The sequence below is a fragment of the Erpetoichthys calabaricus genome, chromosome 6 (genome assembly GCF_900747795.2).
Source record: "Erpetoichthys calabaricus chromosome 6, fErpCal1.3, whole genome shotgun sequence".
Classification (NCBI taxonomy): Eukaryota; Metazoa; Chordata; class Cladistia; order Polypteriformes; family Polypteridae; genus Erpetoichthys; species Erpetoichthys calabaricus.
Genome location: NC_041399.2, coordinates 163,012,664 through 163,032,167, shown reverse-complemented (window position 1 = coordinate 163,032,167; position 19,504 = coordinate 163,012,664). Strand labels below are relative to the sequence as shown.

Here is a 19,504-nt window from a genome sequence, read left to right as displayed (position 1 = left end):
AGATAAACGAACATAACAGAACCTAAACATATCAGGAATTAATTTCCTTTTTTGTAAAAGGAAAATACACAGTCCACACTCTAAACGTCCGTAAAAACAGGAATTGGAGGATACAACCTTTAGTGGTGCAGAGTCCAGTTTGGGCACGGTGTTACCCCAACACTAAATTGTTCATGGATGCACTCTGTTCCCCGGCAGAAGTTTTGTCAAATTGTTGACTCCCTGTCAGCGTCTCTTCGTTGTTCCTTTTTCTTCCACCCTGGGCTCCTTGTGTTGCTGGGACCTAGGCACGCCTCATTCCTCGTCTGTCAGCTTTACTGGGTCCTTTCATGCAGATTCCCTCTCTCACTGAACCCACATCCGGCGTCTCCTTGTGCAGCTGTCTCTTCCTCCCTGGAAGTGTTGCCGCCCTTGTGCCTCACGTTGTGCCAGCCAGGTACCCTTGTCTGCCTGCGAGCCCCTGTGCCCTGTCCGAGTGTCTTGGCAGTGTTTCCTGTGGACTCTCCCTCCTGCCTTCTGCTGGCCAGCAGTTTATATTTACTTCACCCCTCTGTTGTCAGTCCTGGACAAACAGTCTAATCAATGGCACCTCTAAATTGCCTGGGTTTAACAATTAATAAAAACATAAGTTAACAAAATGTATGGTTACCAAACATTAATAAGTTCAGATATGCTGATTAGAAACCAATATTTCCAAGCCAGGTAAATACAAACATTCTCTAAGGTCAGACTTCAAAGCAGTGATTCCCTTGCAGGATAGCAAATACCATTAATAGGTACAGATAGCCTTTTAACTTCTCACCCCCAAGTCCCCAACAGTGGGTGCCTAATGGAACCACCCAGTGCACAAAAAAAATGTAAAAGTGTCCCCCTCTGACATCCCCCCAGACTTAACCATTGTCAGTCCCGGACAATCAGTTTAATCTTCTTATTCTCTATAACGGGCTGGGGGTCTCCCCAAATTTTCCCTCCTCGATCGGCGCAACTCCACAGCTCCCCTCTCTGGGACATCACTATTTTCTCTAGAGGCTGGGTTTCCCATTGTCCAAAACCCATATATGGGAAGTCCAGGTGGAGATGGTTCGGCCGTTGGGGTAGCTGAAGCACTTAGTGGAGACAAACAACAAGGCTTTAAAGCATTACGGTGCACATTTTTCTCTCTACCTCCCCCTTCTGGTCTCACTTTATACACCACCCCAGAATCCCCTACCTGGCCCAGCACCACATAGGGTTCTTGGTTCCCCCAACCTGTCAGCTTCCCTTCTCCTTGTCTACCTCTATTTCTCAGCCATACCCTTTCTCCAGGAAGCAATGTAATAGCCTGAGCTTTCTTATGCCGAGCTGTATTATGTTGTACTGCCTTATCCATCCTCCCCTTAGCAGTTTGACATGTATTGGGGAGATTCTGCAGACGTCCCTTCACCCATTCTTCCCTCGTGCCCCCTCTGGCAGGGACCTTCACACTATGGCAGAAGGCTGGTTGTACGTATCTGCTGAATCCATTTTCCCGGTGTGCCTTGGCATGTCGACACACAGCAGAGCTGTTAGACCCTGCTTCCTGCGTACTGGGGGCTGCTCGAGACAGTACAACTGGTGACTCTGGAGCCTGAAAAACAGCCTGCCAACAAGCAGAGATTACATTCATTCCAATCAGCAATGGGCTTGTCTGGACCTCGTCTCTCACAATTACAACCCCTCTGGCTGGTAACTTCACAGTAGCCACCTCAAAATCCATTGTGGCATACCCTGTATAGGGGATATCCAACCCATTGGCAGCTTTCAGGGTTAGAAGAAACGGGGCCTGCCCAACTTCTATGTTATCTGCAAAATGCTGCTTGAAAAAGCTCTCTTGCATCAGGGTAACCTGGGATCCAGTGTCTAACAGTCCAGTTAAGGTTTTCCCTTCAATGGTGACCTGTACCACGGGACATTCACCAATAAGAGGGGATATTGCCTTTTGGGTTTCACTGTCCAACCCTGCTATCTGGCCCACAGCTGCAGGGTTCACAAGTTCAAAAGTAGGGCGCCCACTAGAGGATGGACAGTTCCGTGCCAAATGACCTGCTTGTCTGCACTGATTACAAATGGGCCTACCTTGTGAATCCCAGGCATAACGGCTGTTAGTGCGAGGCCTCCTATCTGGCTGAGAGTGTGCGAATGGCTGGGCAGCATCAACCTGTGGAACTGCTGGCCTCAGTTCCTTCAGCAGCTCCTGAGTCCATTCCTTCATCTGTGTTTTCAGGTCACCCAGAATCTCAGCCTTGAATGCTAGTCTCCAGTCTGCCTGTGAATGAGAGTTAGTTGCGGACAACTCACCAATAGCTCCGCAAGTTGCTTCCCTGTGTCCCGTATAATTACATTCCCCTTCCAGCAGCAGGGCCTCTTGATGCACTTCCCCAAAAGTTTTATGTGGATTATGGTGCACAAATGTCCGTAGTGCTTGTCGCAGTCCACTGTCATGGAGACCCAACAAGAGCTGATCTCGCAGCTGTATATCGGAGAGGGCTTGGGCTGGGCTACGCTGTTGTAACCTGCAATGAAGTTCTCTCAATCTAAGGACAAAAGTCCTGAAAGGTTCATTAGTCCTTTGTGCACAACTGTAAAATTGGGACATCAGAGTAGCTAACGGGACTTGGTCACCATATAATCCATCTAGAACAAGAAAAATCTTTGTAACCCTATCTCTTTCTTCCACACTCAACACACTGACTTCCCGTTTGGCATCCCCAGTCAAAGCTCCCATCACAATACTGACCTTTTGAGACTCCCCATATTCAGCAGCTTCTAATAACCCCTGCATCTGTTCTTTCCACTCAACATATTTCAAATCACCTTTTTCCCCACTAAACTTGGCAATCCAAGGTGCACCGGCAAAAATAGGCATCATCATGATGAAAAATAAAAAACACAATAAAACTACCCCACAAAATCAATAACTAAATAAAAATGATTTAAAAAAAAATGCCTAGTACTTTCAAGTGTGTTACTCACAAGCCCAATCCTGCCTACTACGCCAAAATTATGTCACAGGTGTCTGGTCACACTTATAAGTAATCTAACTTAGACACCATTAAAATATCCGACTACGCCACCCAGTTTTATTAAGAGACTGGGAACTCCTGAAATTTACCAATAATAGCACACAGGTTTCTTTAAATTGGGCGGTGAGTAAACACACAATGAAAGACACAACAGTAATTTCTGGAAAAGGCAACAGTAAGTTCTATTGTACAAGACAATATAAGGTACATTAAAAAGATAAACGAACATAACAGAACCTAAACATATCAGGAATTAATTTCCTTTTTTGTAAAAGGAAAATACACAGTCCACACTCTAAAAGTCCGTAAAAACAAGAATTGGTGGATACAACCTTTAGTGGTGCAGAGTCCAGTTTGGGCACGATGTTACCCCAACACTAAATTGTTCATGGATGCACTCTGTTCCCCGGCAGAAGTTTTGTCAAATTGTTGACTCCCTGTCAGCGTCTCTTCGTTGTTCCTTTTTCTTCCACCCTGGGCTCCTTGTGTTGCTGGGACCTAGGCACGCTTCATTCCTCGTCTGTCAGCTTTACTGGGTCCTTTCATGCAGATTCCCTCTCTCACTGAACCCACATCCGGCGTCTCCTTGTGCAGCTGTCTCTTCCTCCCTGGAAGTGTTGCCGCCCTTGTGCCTCACGTTGTGCCAGCCAGGTACCCTTGTCTGCCTGCGAGCCCCTGTGCCCTGTCCGAGTGTCTTGGCAGTGTTTCCTGTGGACTCTCCCTCCTGCCTTCTGCTGGCCAGCAGTTTATATTTACTTCACCCCTCTGTTGTCAGTCCTGGACAAACAGTCTAATCAATGGCACCTCTAAACTGCCTGGGTTTAACAATTAATAAAAACATAAGTTAACAAAATGTATGGTTACCAAACATTAATAAGTTCAGATATGCTGATTAGAAACCAATATTTCCAAGCCAGGTAAATACAAACATTCTCTAAGGTCAGACTTCAAAGCAGTGATTCCCTTGCAGGATAGCAAATACCATTAATAGGTACAGATAGCCTTTTAACTTCTCACCCCCCAGTCCCCAACAGTGGGTGCCTAATGGAACCACCCAGTGCACAAAAAAAATGTAAAAGTGTCCCCCTCTGACATCTATACTGACTCAGCGGAGACAGTAAAAAAAAAACAAATGATTATGGCTGGAAGATGTGGAGCTCGAGTGCAGGCCAAGGTTAATACCACAAGTCAAAACTAGAGTGCAATCAAGAAAAATCAAAGGCAAGGTTTAAAGCCAGGATTCGTCAGCCAGGAGTAATAAAAAGTGAGGTTTTTTTGGACAGAGCGTTAGGAGATTTATCCATCAAGCTTGAATACTGAAGGTTTAATGTGTGCGATCTTTATACCACTGCCCAAAAGCGCATAACAGAGAATTGTAAGAATTGTTTCCAAGTCAGCAACAAAATGGTGTTGCAGTAAAAATAAATCCAAAATTGAACATTTGAGAGAAGCAAGATACACCAAAATGGGCTTCAAATTCAGAATCCGATATTCAATATATATATTGATAATAATGTCATAACAAAGGATAAAAACATTTATACAAATCATAACAGTACCAAGTTGACCATAATATACTGCTATTTGGTAGACAATGTTAGCATACTGTGTTTGTTTTTTTTTAGCTCTTTATCTCTTACTTTTATTAAGAATATGCTCTAGTGGATTCTGATGTTCATGTGATTTACAGCAAGTAACGTTAACTCATTGCCATGGGTACCCATTAATTAATTCTGTGGTATTCCTGTTAGGCAACGCATGTTGGTTAGAATTCTGATATTTTTCACTTCAATCCACAGGAGAGAAAAATTAAATGCAAATTTTTGCATCCATCCGATCAGTTTCAAACTCACATAATCCAGCTCATGCTCACCTACAATATGGATTGTTGTTTTGCTATTCTTGGGGAGTCATCTTGCTTGAGTATAGCATCAGGGGCCTCAGTCATTAAGGTAGAATAGCTTTACTTGCCATTTTTTATTTTGACAGGTATGAAGTGAATTGGGCTGGCTCCATTTTCATGTGTCTTGAGATAAGTGATCTGCAAAATGTTATGATGTGGGGGCAATAAGTGATAAGGTGAAGGTTAGAAAAAGTCTAAGGCAGTGTGAGCAGGGGGTGAAAATATGAACTGGGATGGAGATGGATTGATTGAGACTTAGGCAGAGTGCATGAATGGAATCAGCGGAAACAGGTCTCAGCCCAAGACATGGGAGTTCGGGGGCATCAGGAGAACTGGGGTAATGTCAGTTAATTCAGCACTACCCTGGATTCTTTTGGTAAAATGCAACTACAATAACTGATTCTTAATGATGTTAAAATTTTTAAAGCTCAAAAGAAATGTTATAGTGCTAATAGCCAATGATGGAATAAATTTATGCTCTTATTTATTACAATCTGTTAACTTAAACAGAAAAACAAAAATCCACAAACTTATTTTCCTGGAGCAAGAGTGTTCTTAGGAGGACAAAATAACGTTGATGACATCTTACAGCAAAAATTGGCACAAAACCAGGTAAAAATGTAGAGAAAGGTACTACTTCATCATTTTAAATCTTTTATTTCATAAGTTTCAGATTGTTTGTGTTTAGTCTCTGTGAAATAATGAAATCATGGAGAACCTGACAAAATTAAATTTTTTCCTTTGTAATTCTAGAGAGAAATGCAGGGTAGGGATAGAGTTTTCACTATTCAGTATTGAGTATGGTGCAAAAGAAGAGTTTTGTCCCAAAATGCCATTGATCCATTTTAGAGAAGAACGGAGAAGAACATTTCTTTGTTGTAGCCAAACATAATGTTCATTTAGGTTATAGTGAAACATTCCATTTACAAAATAAATTAAATAAATTGTATTTTTTTTTTGGAAAAAAAGGTTATCTGAAAGTGGTTCGGCAAACCATGTCCTTTTGTGTCAAAATGCTGCATTACCATGTACTAGACCAAAAGATAAGAGCTTCTCTACTACTAAAATTAAGTAACTGATGGACAACTGGATTGCACGCAAATTGACATCACTATTTATTGGAGCACAAAACAGGGCATTCAAGGAAAAATTAGAACATGATTGGTTTTCCATTGCAAGTGAGAATGATGTGAATTCACAAATTACTGGCAATCTCCAATATTTTATTGCGTACATGTTTGTTGCCCAGTAGTAAAACTATAATTTAGATAGTGCCATGCCACCGTCGTCTTTAGACACAATCAAGTCTATGTATAGTGATCATTTCTGTTTGAGTCCTTTTCTGATAACTTCCTTTATCTCTGGTTTCTTCTGGAGATGAATAGCCAATGAGTCAATGGCTAGCACAAAATGCATTGGTGATAGAGGGCACCCTTGTCAAATACCTTGTTCTAATTTGAAGTAATCGAAGGTGTTGTTATTAATGTGGACTGAGGATTCTGGAGTAGTTTAATCCATGCAAATATGAGGTATGTTCAAAAAGTTTCCACACTTTTTTAACACTATTTATTAAGAATTTCAAAAAGAAATTACATCACTTTTCTACATAGTCACCTTTGCTTGCGATGCAATTTTCCCAGCATCATACCAGCTTTTTAATGCCCAATTACTACTCCTTCCGCCTTAACCATTTTCAACGAAAATATAAACGTGCGGAATCTTTCTGAACATCACTGATATATTGGGGCCAAAGTCAAATCTGTGTAGTAGAGTCAATAGATAATTCCAATGGACTCTGTCAGAGGCTTTTTCTGCATCCAAACACAGTAAAACGACTGGTGAGTCAGAATCTGGGGGTGATTATATCACATTAAACAGGCGCCTAAGGTGTTGCCCTGAGTGTCTGCCTTTAATTGTAATGAGTCTCTGCTTAACAAAATAGCAACATAAGGCCTCCAAAAAATCCACGGAAGAGGTCTTACCCAAGGCAAGCCTGAACCTGGAAAATAGAATTAAGGCTTGACTAGTTCTCAAAATTGAGGTAACCTTTAAAGTTAAAAAAAAGCAAATAATAATGCATTTTATTTATAGGGGCACTTTACATTAGCAGTAAATCTCAAAGTGCAATAAAAAGATTAAACAAGCCTCATATTCTAGGGTAAAAACTCTTTAACTCCAGCTGGAGCACAGATAAGTCCCACATGGAATCTTTATAAAATTAAGACTTTATTAACAAAGAACAAAATACAGTAGAATGTTCTAAAGAGCTAAAAAGGAATTGTCTAAAATGTTCAATCCACAAAAAACAAGTTCCAATATATAAATCAAAAGCCAAAATCTTTAAACAGGACAAAAAAAATCAGAAAATCCAAGGAGCAGCAAAACACAATAAGAGGAGAACTCACCAGCACCCAAGTGCATACAATGTACCACCTTAGACTGTATCTCCCATCAGCCTTTATAGGATTAGGAGCTGTCACTTAACAGTAATAGACAGGTGGCTCTGCCTCTTGGGAAACCATCCATAAAACACAGAAGAACATACTCTCAAACACAGAAACGTAATCAAAACTGACAAAAAAGGTAATTAAACAATAAACATAAATTATAATATTTAAAGTAGTGAAACAGAAAAAAAACAAGAAAAGGAATACATAACATTAATAAATCCAGTTGGTCTTGTGATATCACTGAAATAAGCACTTTCTCAATACCTCCAGCTAAGACTTTCGGCAGTATCTTAACATCATTATTCAGGAGTGAAAGTGGTCTATAAGATTTACACTGTAGTAAGTTTTTATTTTTCTTTGGAAAATCAGTTATTAGTATTTGACAGAATGTTTGGTTTAGAATTTTGCTTTCTTCAGTTTCTGTAAATGTTCTTAATAATAATAGCGCCAATTAGCTGAAAAATTTTTATAAAATTCAGCTGGGTAGCTACTGTATCTGGACCTTTGGCTTCACCATTTTGGAGTGGGTTTATGGCATTCTGTATTTTTAAAAGTGTTGCTAGTTTTTCAAGTTTTTCTGCACTCAGAATATCAAGCTGTGGCTTTTGTATTTTATCGAAAAAACTTACAATAATCCTTAGATGTGTTAATGAATTCTTTATAATCCCTGATTTTATTTCCAGTTCCATTGGTAATTTCTGTTGGTGCATTGCAAACATCTTCATTGTGGATTATTTTGATCTAGAATCTTATTAGCCTTCTCTCCGTGTTCATAATAATGCAATTGCAATTTAAAAATAAATTGTTCAGTTTCTCTTGTTGTCAAGAGATTAAATTCTGATTTTCTTATAGAGAGACTCATTGCAAGATCAGCCATCTTCATGATTCAGTCTGGAAGTGTCTATAATTGGTTCTGACACCTTACTGGTCCTAGTTTGTTTATACGAGACAAATATGAAATCATTTGTCCTCTTAAAACACCATTCATCATATCGCAGGGGGTCCATGTGGAAACCTCTAAGGATTTTTTTGGATATTTTTTTGAATTTTTCCCCTGAAGATTTCTTCAGTTACATAAGAGATAAACTTGAATTTGTAAAAGTGAGTGAAATTTAGCAAAAGAAAGTGGTGAAGGGCACACATCACAAAATCTGTTTCAGTTTAATAAACATTCACGATTAATAGTCTGCAAGTACAGTTCAACTAAAGCAGCTTTTAAAAAGAAAATATTTAAGAAATACGTCTCCAGATCACTGGAAATTTTGAAGGAGATAGCAGAGGTGCAATTGGGGGTTGGAGAACAGCACAAGGGGAGTCAAAATAATTAATCACACATGCAGTTTTTAATTGGTTGTTTTCCAAAAACGTGGACCTCAGACAATGTTTTTCTCCATCTTAACTAGTGTATATCTGCTCATGTCACAAATGTGCCGGTGTCAAGTGTTGTACCAGATGACGAGCCTCATTGATGACTGTGGTCATAATGTAATGCATTGGCAAAAGGCAGCACCCAAGTTAAAACAAAAACCAAAACAGTGTTGAGAGTAAATATTAACAATAATCATTTAATACATAAAACAACTGCAAAGACAAACAGAATATGATGATTGACATTCCTAAACACCACTCATACAACAGTTGCCTCTGACATTGTACCTTTCTGATAGTAGCCAGAACCAGGTTTTGAAAGAATTGTTAATAGGAGACAGATACACAGGTTTAAATCAATGACTGGAAGTCTTGTATGCTATGTTGTTTGGTTGTTAGTCAGGCAGAAGACCTCTTTGTAAAAAAAAAAACTTCCTCACCAGACCAAGGGTACATCCTCTCATCTGCAAACAAGACAAATTAAAAACATTAAATGAAAAACTAAAGAGCTGAAATGACAAGCTGTTTTTTTTTCTGAAGTTCTGACTATGTCGATATATCCTGTGCTTGCACTGGCAGTCCTAAAAATAGCAGAAGGTGTAATACGTGGGTCAAATCTTGGTATACGATAGAATGTAGGGTGTTATGGGGCCCTGGGGTACATGTGGAACAAAAGGTATTTGTACCATAAGGATGGGTTAATACAGAGGGGCATTTGAAATGAAAGAAAGACACTAATTTACCAGCAATATGTATTCTGCAATGGACACACTCTAGCTGGGAAATGATTTGTATACTTAAACCTGTGGTTAAAATGCAAACTCGTTTTTCCACTCCTGATGAAAGACAAATCTGGCACTACAAAAAGAAGTTACACTTAGCTTGACTTTTAACGTCGGTTTAACTTTCCACATACAGCCAAGTGGAGAGACTACAGAAAACAGTCCATCATCAGAAAGCACAATCTCTGGTCTGCTTTAGTAAAAAGACAGGACAATGGGCACTCATCTTGTCTATGCTGAACTCCTCAGGCTCTCCCAAATGCTTTCATTTGATGGATGACTCACAGAATATGCAGCAAGTGTGGGTGCTTAGGTCACCTTTGTCTTATTAGTTGCTTTAAGTGATCTCTCCAATTACAAATATCCAAATCATATGTTTTGTTTTCTGTCTCTTTCAGTGGTTAATTCTTCTTCTTCCATAGCTATTTCCATTTTTATATGGGGTTGCTGTTTTTTTGACTAGACTTCTCTAATAGAGGTTTTGGTGTGGTTTTTATGGCCAGATACTGTTCTTGAAGTCAAAATCCTCTGCTTATCTGGGCTTGGTTATAAAGAGATAAAGTCTCATGCAATTAACACCTGTCCCCTCATATTCTCTTTATACTTTTACACCTTTCCAGCAGACAGTTGAATACATTATCTTCGTTTGGTCTGTTTTCAATGTACATAATGTATGTGAGTAGAAAAATAAGTGGAATACACAGAAACAGCCTGTGACGATGCGGGTTCCGCTCTGTGCTCCCATCGGCTGTTAGGGAGCCCTTGAACCCAACACCGTCGGTAATGTCACCGATGAGCTAGACAGTAAGGCAATAACAATTGAGCAAGGGGATGATGTATAAATGTGCAAACAGTGCTTTTATTAAAACAGTCAAAACAGTGTCCAAATCAAGCGCAGTGCATTCAAAGTCTTCATTAAATAAATAAATAATCCATAAAATGAAACGTGGAGGTTAAAATACACGAAAACAAAACAATCCTTTAAAACGAGGTTAAAACGTTCTTTCAGGAAGTAGTCTCTAAAAAAAAAACAAATGACTTGCCCGATGCTCCTTTTCTGTTAGCGTCTCACCTGCTTCTCCCATACGGGCCCTGAGACACTCTCATTTCAGCTGACCTTCTGCCTACTCCTCCTGCTACTGTTGTCAGACTTGCCTCACCGATCCTTGGCTCCGGTCGGCTCCTCCAGACAACGACTTGGGACTTCCTCTCACGGCCAAGGCTCTCACGTGGAGGACACCATATCCCATGTCCAGACTCCCGCTGTCATCCGTGGCCTCATGCGGAGAATCATCCACCTCTGGTCACTCCTTCAGTCCTTCCTGAAACAAACTCTGCAGGAGCGACAACAACTACTACACCCTGGGTGTCGGCCTAACACCCAAGCTGTCTGCTCAACTGCCGCGAGCCTGCTCTCGCTCGCTCAATCTCTCATACCAGTGCACGCTCTCTTTCTCTTGCTTCCTGCTTTCTTCTACAACCTCTGTCTTTCTTTCACTTCGTTCTTTTTTTCTCCTTTATCCTCCTAACCGGCTCGCGCTTCCCTTTATGCCGAGGGACATAGGAACAATCACGGATGTGGGCAGTCTCCCACTTGTGCATTTAGGTGAGAAACGCCCACACCGCAGATCGTCCTGTGGTTCGCTACGGCCACCACGCCCCCTCGCTAAGCCGCGAGCACAGTGATTATTTATTAAAATCGAACTGGCCTTTGCTGGGAGAGCTGTGGACCCATATCACCACACAGCCATAATGCAAAACATCCACCCACCAGCCCAGAGGAGAGACAAAGGCTACGTTTTCATTTAAAAATCCAGATATTAGTCTCCATTTTCACCTTTCATCCAAACTATGCCAACATTCTTAACTCCGCAAAAATTAAAACTTTTGCAAATACTCTGCAGACCTGTACAATTCTAAAAACTCCCACTGGGCATTGCAGTGTGCATGAGTAAAATTACAGAACCCTTCCAACTGAGTCAGCAGCTTAATGTGGTGGAGTGGTTTCCGCAATCAATTATCCCCTAAGCGATGCCTTAGGAGAGTCGTATATTCCTGGTAGGGATACCCATGTTGGCAAGGTCAGAGGTAAGGACCTGACTGAGACTGACTCCACCACACCAGAGGTCCATTCAAAGTGGTCCAACTTCCTTGCCACTTGAAGACCTGACAGGAGGTGAAATAGTGTGAACGAGGATTGCACACCCTCACTACCACCACTATCAACAACTCCTTTCCACAGGTTCTTCCTTCCATCCATCTATCACATCTATTTTCCTGTATCAAAGTCCTACAACGATGTACAACAGACAGAGAGAAATATCTTTGAGTGATGGTGTATGTTCTTAGCATGGAACCCGCACTTATGGTGGTGTTGATGTGTAGTGCACAGTGAGATTAATAGAGGTAATCTAATCTAATCTAATCTAATCTAATCTAATCTAATCTAATCTAATCACACTCTGATTTGTTTGGCCTTATTATGTAGTCCTTCCCTGATTGGATCCTGCTTATTACAATTCTCATTCTTGGACTGGTCAACTTTTATAGAAGAAAACCCAACATTCCAACATTATGGATACAGAGCAGTTGCTTTCCACACCACTTGTGCTGCTTACCTGTCTGTATTTAAGTTGTGTTTTGTGCAGACTGAATACTTCATACATACGCAAAAGGAAAATATCTTACCAGTCACTACAGTTTTGCGATAAATGCAATGGCTGGCAGCGTTAACTGTCCCTTTCAGAGTTTTTTCTGCTTGTGCAATCAAGCCCATGTAGACAAACATCTTTATCATATGCATTTTTGGTTTTAGTGTGGACAGAGATACATTCGTAAATGATGTGAAAACACTAGTGTGGACAGAGATTGTTTTTATTTAAAAAGAAAATATAGTAGTGTGAACGTGGGAGCTTCTATCAATCAACAGGGGAGTGAAGAGATAAAGAAGAGGTGACAATGGTAAGGAAAGAATACTTCATTAAGCAAACCCCACCCGAGCTTTAAATAATAGAATTGCATTAGTCCTAGTTGGTATTATGGAGCTGGGTGAGGGATAAACCCATGTGGAAGAAAATTCCAAATATTAAAGATTATAGAGAGAGATTTCCAAGTGAGAGGAGAAGGCAGTTCAAGGTGTTTACAGTGTGAAGGTATGAGCAGCTTTGCTGCTAGAGAAAACAACCTTATAAGCCTCTGCTAGAGAAAAGAGGAAGATAAATGGGTCAATACTTGAGGGGACAGAGAGAGAGATATCCTTATTTGCTTACTGTGGCCCATCACCCCTCCTGGGGCATAAAATGCCAACAGCAGCACGTCAAAGTCTTCAGTGCTAGCCCCATTTTTAAGGTTGTTCTCACATAGAGCCCACCTTCTTGGTGTCAGATTCAAGGTTGCATTGGCAGGTATTTGTTAGCTGGCCTCTCATCCTATTTTCCTTCCTCTTTCCTTGTGAATTCTGTGTTAGTACTTTCCTGTTGATATTGATATTTGACTGACACAGTGTGTGACCTATCCATCCCAATCTCCATGTTCTTTTCCTTAATTCTTCTTCTGCCAGTAACTGATGCATACACTGTCATAAATCATTGTTCCTGATGACTACAGCGTAGTGAATCTGGAGGAATTCTTTCAAACACTTGTTAATAAAGGTCTGCACTTTTCTGATGATGCTTTTTGTTGTCCTTCAAGTCTCTGCCCTGTACATAAAAACTGACTTCATTTTGAAGTTCAACAGTCTGATCATAGAGAGTGACTGGGTCAACACAATTTGACCTTAAGGACTTTACAGCAGTTTTCTCTTTGTGAATGTTGAGGCTAACTTAATGTGCTTACCTGGTGTTTTATTATTTTTCTGTATCCGTTTGGGGGTATGGGACAGAAGGGCTATAACATCAATGAAACCCAGGTCATCCATTGGATCCCATTCTGTCTCTTTGCTGTGGATGTCTTCATGGTCTAGTCTGTGGCCAGAAGGAAGAGGGAATGGGACATCAGACACCCTTCTCTGACTCCTGTCTTGTCTGACACCTGAAAATTGCTGGTGTGCTCTCTGTGGCGGTATCTGTTTAAGAGTATGGGATGTCTGTAGGACATTTGTTCATATGAGATCTTGATCAACTTGACTAACTTGCCTGGTACTCTACAGTGCTGCAGGATTCTCCACAGTGTCTATTTTGTCTACTTTATCGAAAGGCTTTTTCATAATTAACATAGTCGATGTACGATGAGTGCCACCCAAGTGACTACTTGACTATAATGTGTAGAGGGGCTATTTCGACAATACGTGATCTGTTCTAGGGAAAGATTGCTAGTTCATCTCTTAGTTTAATGTCACCTAGTTGTGTGTGGTCTTTGGGACAAAAAACAACACGAAGACTCCTTAGCAGTTTTACTAAAAAAGTTTACACACTTTTTTTAACTCTGTTTATTAAGAATTTCAAAACCAAATTACATCACTTTTCTACATAGTCACCTTCATTCACAATGCAATTTTCCCAGCGTCGTACCAACTTTTTAATGCCCACTTACTACTCTTCCCACCGTCACCATTTCCAATGAAAATATAAAAGTGCGGAAACTTTTTGAACGTCCCTCGTATATTCGTAAACTTGGAGAGGTGTCAGCTAACTCTTAAGAATTACCCAGTGCAGAGGACGTGGACCCATCTGTGCTTGCTTCCCCACTGTCTTTCAAAAAAAGACATTGGCGATACCATATATTAGCCATATTGCTGGCATATGAGTCCATTAATCTTTGCCTCGAGAAAAACCTACAGATAGACAATGTTTTTAGTGAAAACTTCAGGCCTTGCCCTTTGCTTGGGTGTTTCACTTGCATATTGTTGAGCCACACAATTGCTTTGTTTCAACATTATGTCTCTTCATCTATCTCATTAGCATGATGTTATTGCTGCGCAGCGATGTTTACTGCACACAGATTTTTTCATAGTGAGAAGTGAGGTACATGCATTCGGTGAAAAAATTTTAAAGTGCATACATGCACCATGTAGTGGCTGTGGTTGTGCGTGAACAGAGTGGACTGCTACATACACACACAGGTATTTTGTTTATATATGTCTAATATGCCTCGCAGTTAGGAGACCCGGGTTCACTTCCTGAGTCCTCACTGCGTGGAGTTTGCATGTTCTCCCCGTGTCTGTGTGGGTTTCCTCCGGGTACTCCGGTTTCCTCCCACAGTCCAAAGACATGCAGGTTAGGTGCATTGGCAATTCTAAATTGTCCCTAGTGTGTGCTTGGTGTGTGGGTGTGTGTGTGTGTGCGCGCCCTGCGGTTGGCTGGCACCCTACCTGGGGTTTGTTTCCTACCTTGCGCCCTGTGTTGGCTGGGATTGGCTCCAGCAGACCCCCATGACCCTGTAGTTAGGATATACAGTATTTCCTCCTCCATCGCGGGGGTTGCGTTCCAGAGCCACCCGCGAAATAAGAAAATCCGCGAAGTAGAAACCATATGTTTATATGGTTATTTTTATATTGTCATGCTTGGGTCACAGATTTGTGCAGAAACACAGGAGGTTGTAGTGAGACAGGAACGTTATTCAAACACTGCAAACAAACATTTGTCTCTTTTTCAAAAGTTTAAACTGTGCTCCATGACAAGACAGAGATGACAGTTCCGTCTCACAATTAAAAGAATGCAAACATATTTTCCTCTTCAAAGGAGTGCGCGTCAGGAGCAGAGTCTGTCAGAAAGACAGAGGAAAGCAAACAAATCAATAGGGCTGTTTGCTTTTAAGTATGCGAAGCACCGCGGCACAAAGCTGTTGAAGGCGGCAGCTCACACCCCCTCCGTCAGGAGCAGACAAAGAGAGAGAGAGAGAGAGAGAGACAGAGTTTGTTTTTCAAACAAAAATCAATACGTGCCCTTCGAGCTTTTAAGTATGCGAAGCACCGTACAGCATGTCGTTTCAGGAAGCAGCTGCACAAAAGATAGCAACGTGAAGGTAATCTTTCAGCATTTTTAGACGAGCGTCCTTATCGTCTAGGTGTGCGAACAGCCCCCCTGCTCAATCCCCCTACGTCAGGATCAGAGAAAGTCAGCGCAAGAGAGACAGAAAAGTAAGCCGGGTAGCTTCTCAGCCATCTGCCAATAGCGTCCCTTGTATGAAATCAACTGGGCAAACCAACTGAGGAAGCATGTGCCAGAAATTAAAAGACCCATTGTCTGCAGAAATACGCGAACCAGCAAAAAATCTGCGATATATATTTAAATATGCTTACCTATAAAATCCGCGATGGAGTGAAGCCGCGAAAGGCAAAGCGCGATATAGCGAGGGATTACTGTAGTGGGTTGGATAATGGATGGATGGATATGTCTAATAGCATCTCTCATCCTTTCCAAGATTATCCTGCTGAAAATTTTTCCAAGACTTTGATACTTCTGTAATTGGAGAAGTTGCTGAGATCTCCTTTCTTTGAGATCTTGGCAAGGTAGTCTTCCTTCCAGTCTGTTGTTACTTGTCCTTCTTTATAGATCTTCTTGAAAGAGAGGGTACAGCATCTTTACTATGGTGTCCATGTCTACATTCAGAATCTCTCCAGGATTGTCTTCTGTTTCAGCTACTTTACAGTTCTTTAGCAGATTTACTAATTTCCTCTCTGGTAGATTTGTTAAAGCTAATAGGCAGGGCATCACTAACTGGAGGGATGTCAGGTGGGTTCAAAGATAAAAGTCTGTCAGAAGATCTCCAAAGTGCTCATCCTACCTGTTCACCTGTTGTTCTGTTCATACTATGGTCTTTTGCGTTCTTATGTTTGATTGACTCAATTGAGAAAGGAACTTGGTTGCCAGCCTCTGGTGGTAGAATAATGTGAAATCAGGCTTCATAAACTTTCATCTTTAATCATTATTCTAATAGTTAGTGCCAAAACAAACATAGTGTGGCAATTAACCATACAACCTGGATTGTCCTGTAGTTATGTAAGCAGATGAATATCAGCAGATGGTGTCCAGGCAGTGCTTGTCTTATAATTGCTTGAAAACATCGGTAGTAACTCAAAGCATTCTTAATTTTACTTTCCCCACCTTTTTCTTTTTTTATCAGCTCATTTGTTAAACTTATATATAACTTTATTTAGTTATGATGCTGTTTCTACGGCACCTTTTCCATGATCCGAAATTCATAAAACTAAAATCATGTTTCCAAATTCTCGGACATCAGAAGCAGACATTAATATCACAACATTCGTGTATAACTTAGAAACAGTTTATCAAACCATACATGCATTATGGTAACAGTTCTGCATTACAAATTTGATTTTAAATCAGTTCACATCTCTTATCAGCAAAAGCAGGCTCAACCAAGCAATACGCAACATCAGCATTCCTAAAACACTAAACCCACAATGCCACAGAGCTTTTTACAATTTCTTCTTAAACTAATTACAAAAGTATTTAGGTAATTTTTAAACAAATACAAACACATTAAGTAGAGAAGTAATATAAGAAGCTTCTTTAGCAGATAAAGCACACTTTTTAAACATTACAAGAAAAGATCTGTTCCTTCCTCCAATATAGATCTATCCTCAGATCAGCATTTGGGTGAGAGAGGAATGGAGAAAAAATTAAGGATGTGTTTTACAATGTTCATCTACTTTAACTTAACTGTATTTTGCTGTAGCATTTTCACTTCCTTTATAATATCACCCATCTACTTTCTGTACTTGCTTATCCTATGCAGTATTGTGGCAGCGTAAATGAAGGTATGAAGCTAATCTGGCTGGGACTCCACTCATGCACACAGCCATATTCACCAAAAAGGGATTTAGGTTTGCCAGCACATTTTGAGAATGTGGAAGGTATAGAAGCCAATTTTGAATGCACCCCTCAGTTCCACCCTTAACAGCAAGCTGGTTTTGCCATGCTACCCCCACGCCACTTCTCCATATGTCCATCAGAGAGTTGTCAGTAGCAGCAGCAGCCATGATGGTGGCAGTGTGATGGAAACCTTTCCAGTCTCAACAACCCAGTCATACACAGTCATTGCATGGTGAGTGACTACCATGGGTGCATCGGTGCACTTGAGTTTATGCACACTGATGACCCCATGGAGTTCTGGGTTACCAGACTGGATTTAAGCCACACGTTTGCTCAGTATGCCCTGGAAGTGCTGTGCTGCCCGATTTTCAGCTTACTTTCTGAGTGGCCATTCAGTGCTGCAGGCAGGGTCAGTCTGTCTACAGACAGGTATTCAAACAAATGAATGAGTCCTGGATTAGTGGAGATTTCCAGCCCTCTACTGCAGATTCCATGGACTAGATGAGTCCCTTGTCTGTCCCTCTCTATTGCTTTCCGTCTGGGTTTTTGTTACTCTGGGCTTATGATGGCTAAGCCTCATTGAATTCATGCTTCCTGCTCTTGTTGTTTGCTGTTTACTGTTCTACCATTATATTCTGTCAGTGCTCTTGCTGCCTCTGTCTTCAGAAATTTTACTGTTCTGATATGTAAATTCTATTCATTTTATCTGCTGCTTTACATCTTAGGTCACCTTTTTGGGCACAATAATTGGTTCAGCATAGTTGACAGATGTTTCCCTGGCTTTCAGGGACACCTAAACAACCACTGCACCATTATAATCCACCAAAAACTATTTCTGTTATGCTGCATCTTTTTGGAACAAGTTGTTTTGGTAAAATCCAAAAATTCTAGTTCTGTTTGTCTTCATTACAATACTGTGTTCCAGGTTAAACAGAAATGGAGAAGACATGACCACAGTGATACTATACCACTGACTTCCAGCATATCCAGTGATTTTGCTAAGACTTTACTTCATCGAATTTCTGGTGGTCACGATATGGTAACAGATTATTTCCTCCATTTCTCAAACTATACTTTCATTTTAAAACCAGTTCATTCTCTTTCTCTAGGGGAGTTGAAGACTATGTTGTCAGCCTTGGACACAGACAGGACAACAACCAGGTTGTGACAAATAGTGACACAAGTCCTAGCACATCGAGAGATGATCAGTAACTAAGTGACTGTTCAGAGAGCTGGGGCAAATGCAAGTCCTTGGAGAAAGGCTAAACATATTCAAGATGTACATAAAAACATTGCACAGAACACAATCCAATCCGAAATCTGACCTGAGTGTTAAGTGCATTCAGACAGCAATGCTACCTGCCATGGTTCATAGCTCATCAAAATTTTCATTAATGTGAAACTTTATTTCAGAAAACACCCAAATATTCATTGTTCTGTGATAGATGGGAAGCTAAATCAAATGTTCATTTTAATGTTAGAACAAACGTATGCAGTTGTGCAATTTCATTTGGGTTTATAATGTCTATACAATATTGTAGGAATTTACACAAGCAAATAAACTCTGGATTTTTGGTGACATTGTAGGAATAGGAAGAAAATTTAACTCTGGTTATTTAATTATCTTTTTTGCTATTGGCAATGCCGGCAATTAATTAAATGACTCGGTAAGGCTCCTACTTTATTTTCCCTACCTTTCTCTGTTGTAGGAGGAGAGTCTCCAACTGTTAGGCTTATATCAAGGTAAATGGAGCACACTCACTACCATCTGAACTTAGAAATATTGAATCATTTTCACTTTTCAAATCTAAATTTAAAACTCATTTGTTTAAGACTGCTTTTCTCTTTGATTACAATTGCTCTGTCTGATTTAAATTTTTGTATTTTAGTTTTGTTTATAATGTGTGTTTTATCTATTGCTCGGTGTCCTTGAGTATTTAGAAAGGTGCCTACAAATAAATAAAATGTATTATTATTATTATTACTCGTTTTAAGAAACAGAATAATACAATTTATTGATAAACACAAGGATTATAGAAATATGATAGCTGCATATATATATCGGCACATAAGACAAGACACAAACAGATGAGACAGACAAACATCAAACAGAGAGAGGTTGGCTGTTTACTTGCTATTTAGAGTTCAAATTTATCGGACAGTTTATGATATCAAGTCTTTAAAA

At 40.3% G+C, this 19,504-nt stretch overlaps 2 protein-coding genes across 14 annotated transcripts in view; one reads left to right on the top strand and one right to left on the bottom strand.

Moving 5' to 3' along the window:
* The window catches only part of LOC114653647 (repetin-like), a 77,345-nt gene that overhangs the window by 17,217 nt on the left and 40,624 nt on the right, over window positions 1-19,504 (top strand). For 11 of the 13 annotated variants that reach the window (XM_028804076.2, XM_028804078.2, XM_051929342.1 and 8 more), the window contains 2 exons: window positions 5,455-5,556; window positions 18,245-18,358. In XM_028804076.2, the coding sequence (XP_028659909.1) occupies window positions 5,455-5,556; window positions 18,245-18,358 (216 nt within the window). The remainder of the gene's footprint in view (window positions 1-5,454; window positions 5,557-18,244; window positions 18,359-19,504) is intronic. The other 2 variants (XM_028804080.2, XM_028804082.2) reach the window with 1 other exon arrangement.
* Window positions 1-19,504, bottom strand: part of myd88 (MYD88 innate immune signal transduction adaptor) — a 399,089-nt gene that overhangs the window by 378,162 nt on the left and 1,423 nt on the right. The gene's annotated exons all lie outside the window — the stretch shown is intronic.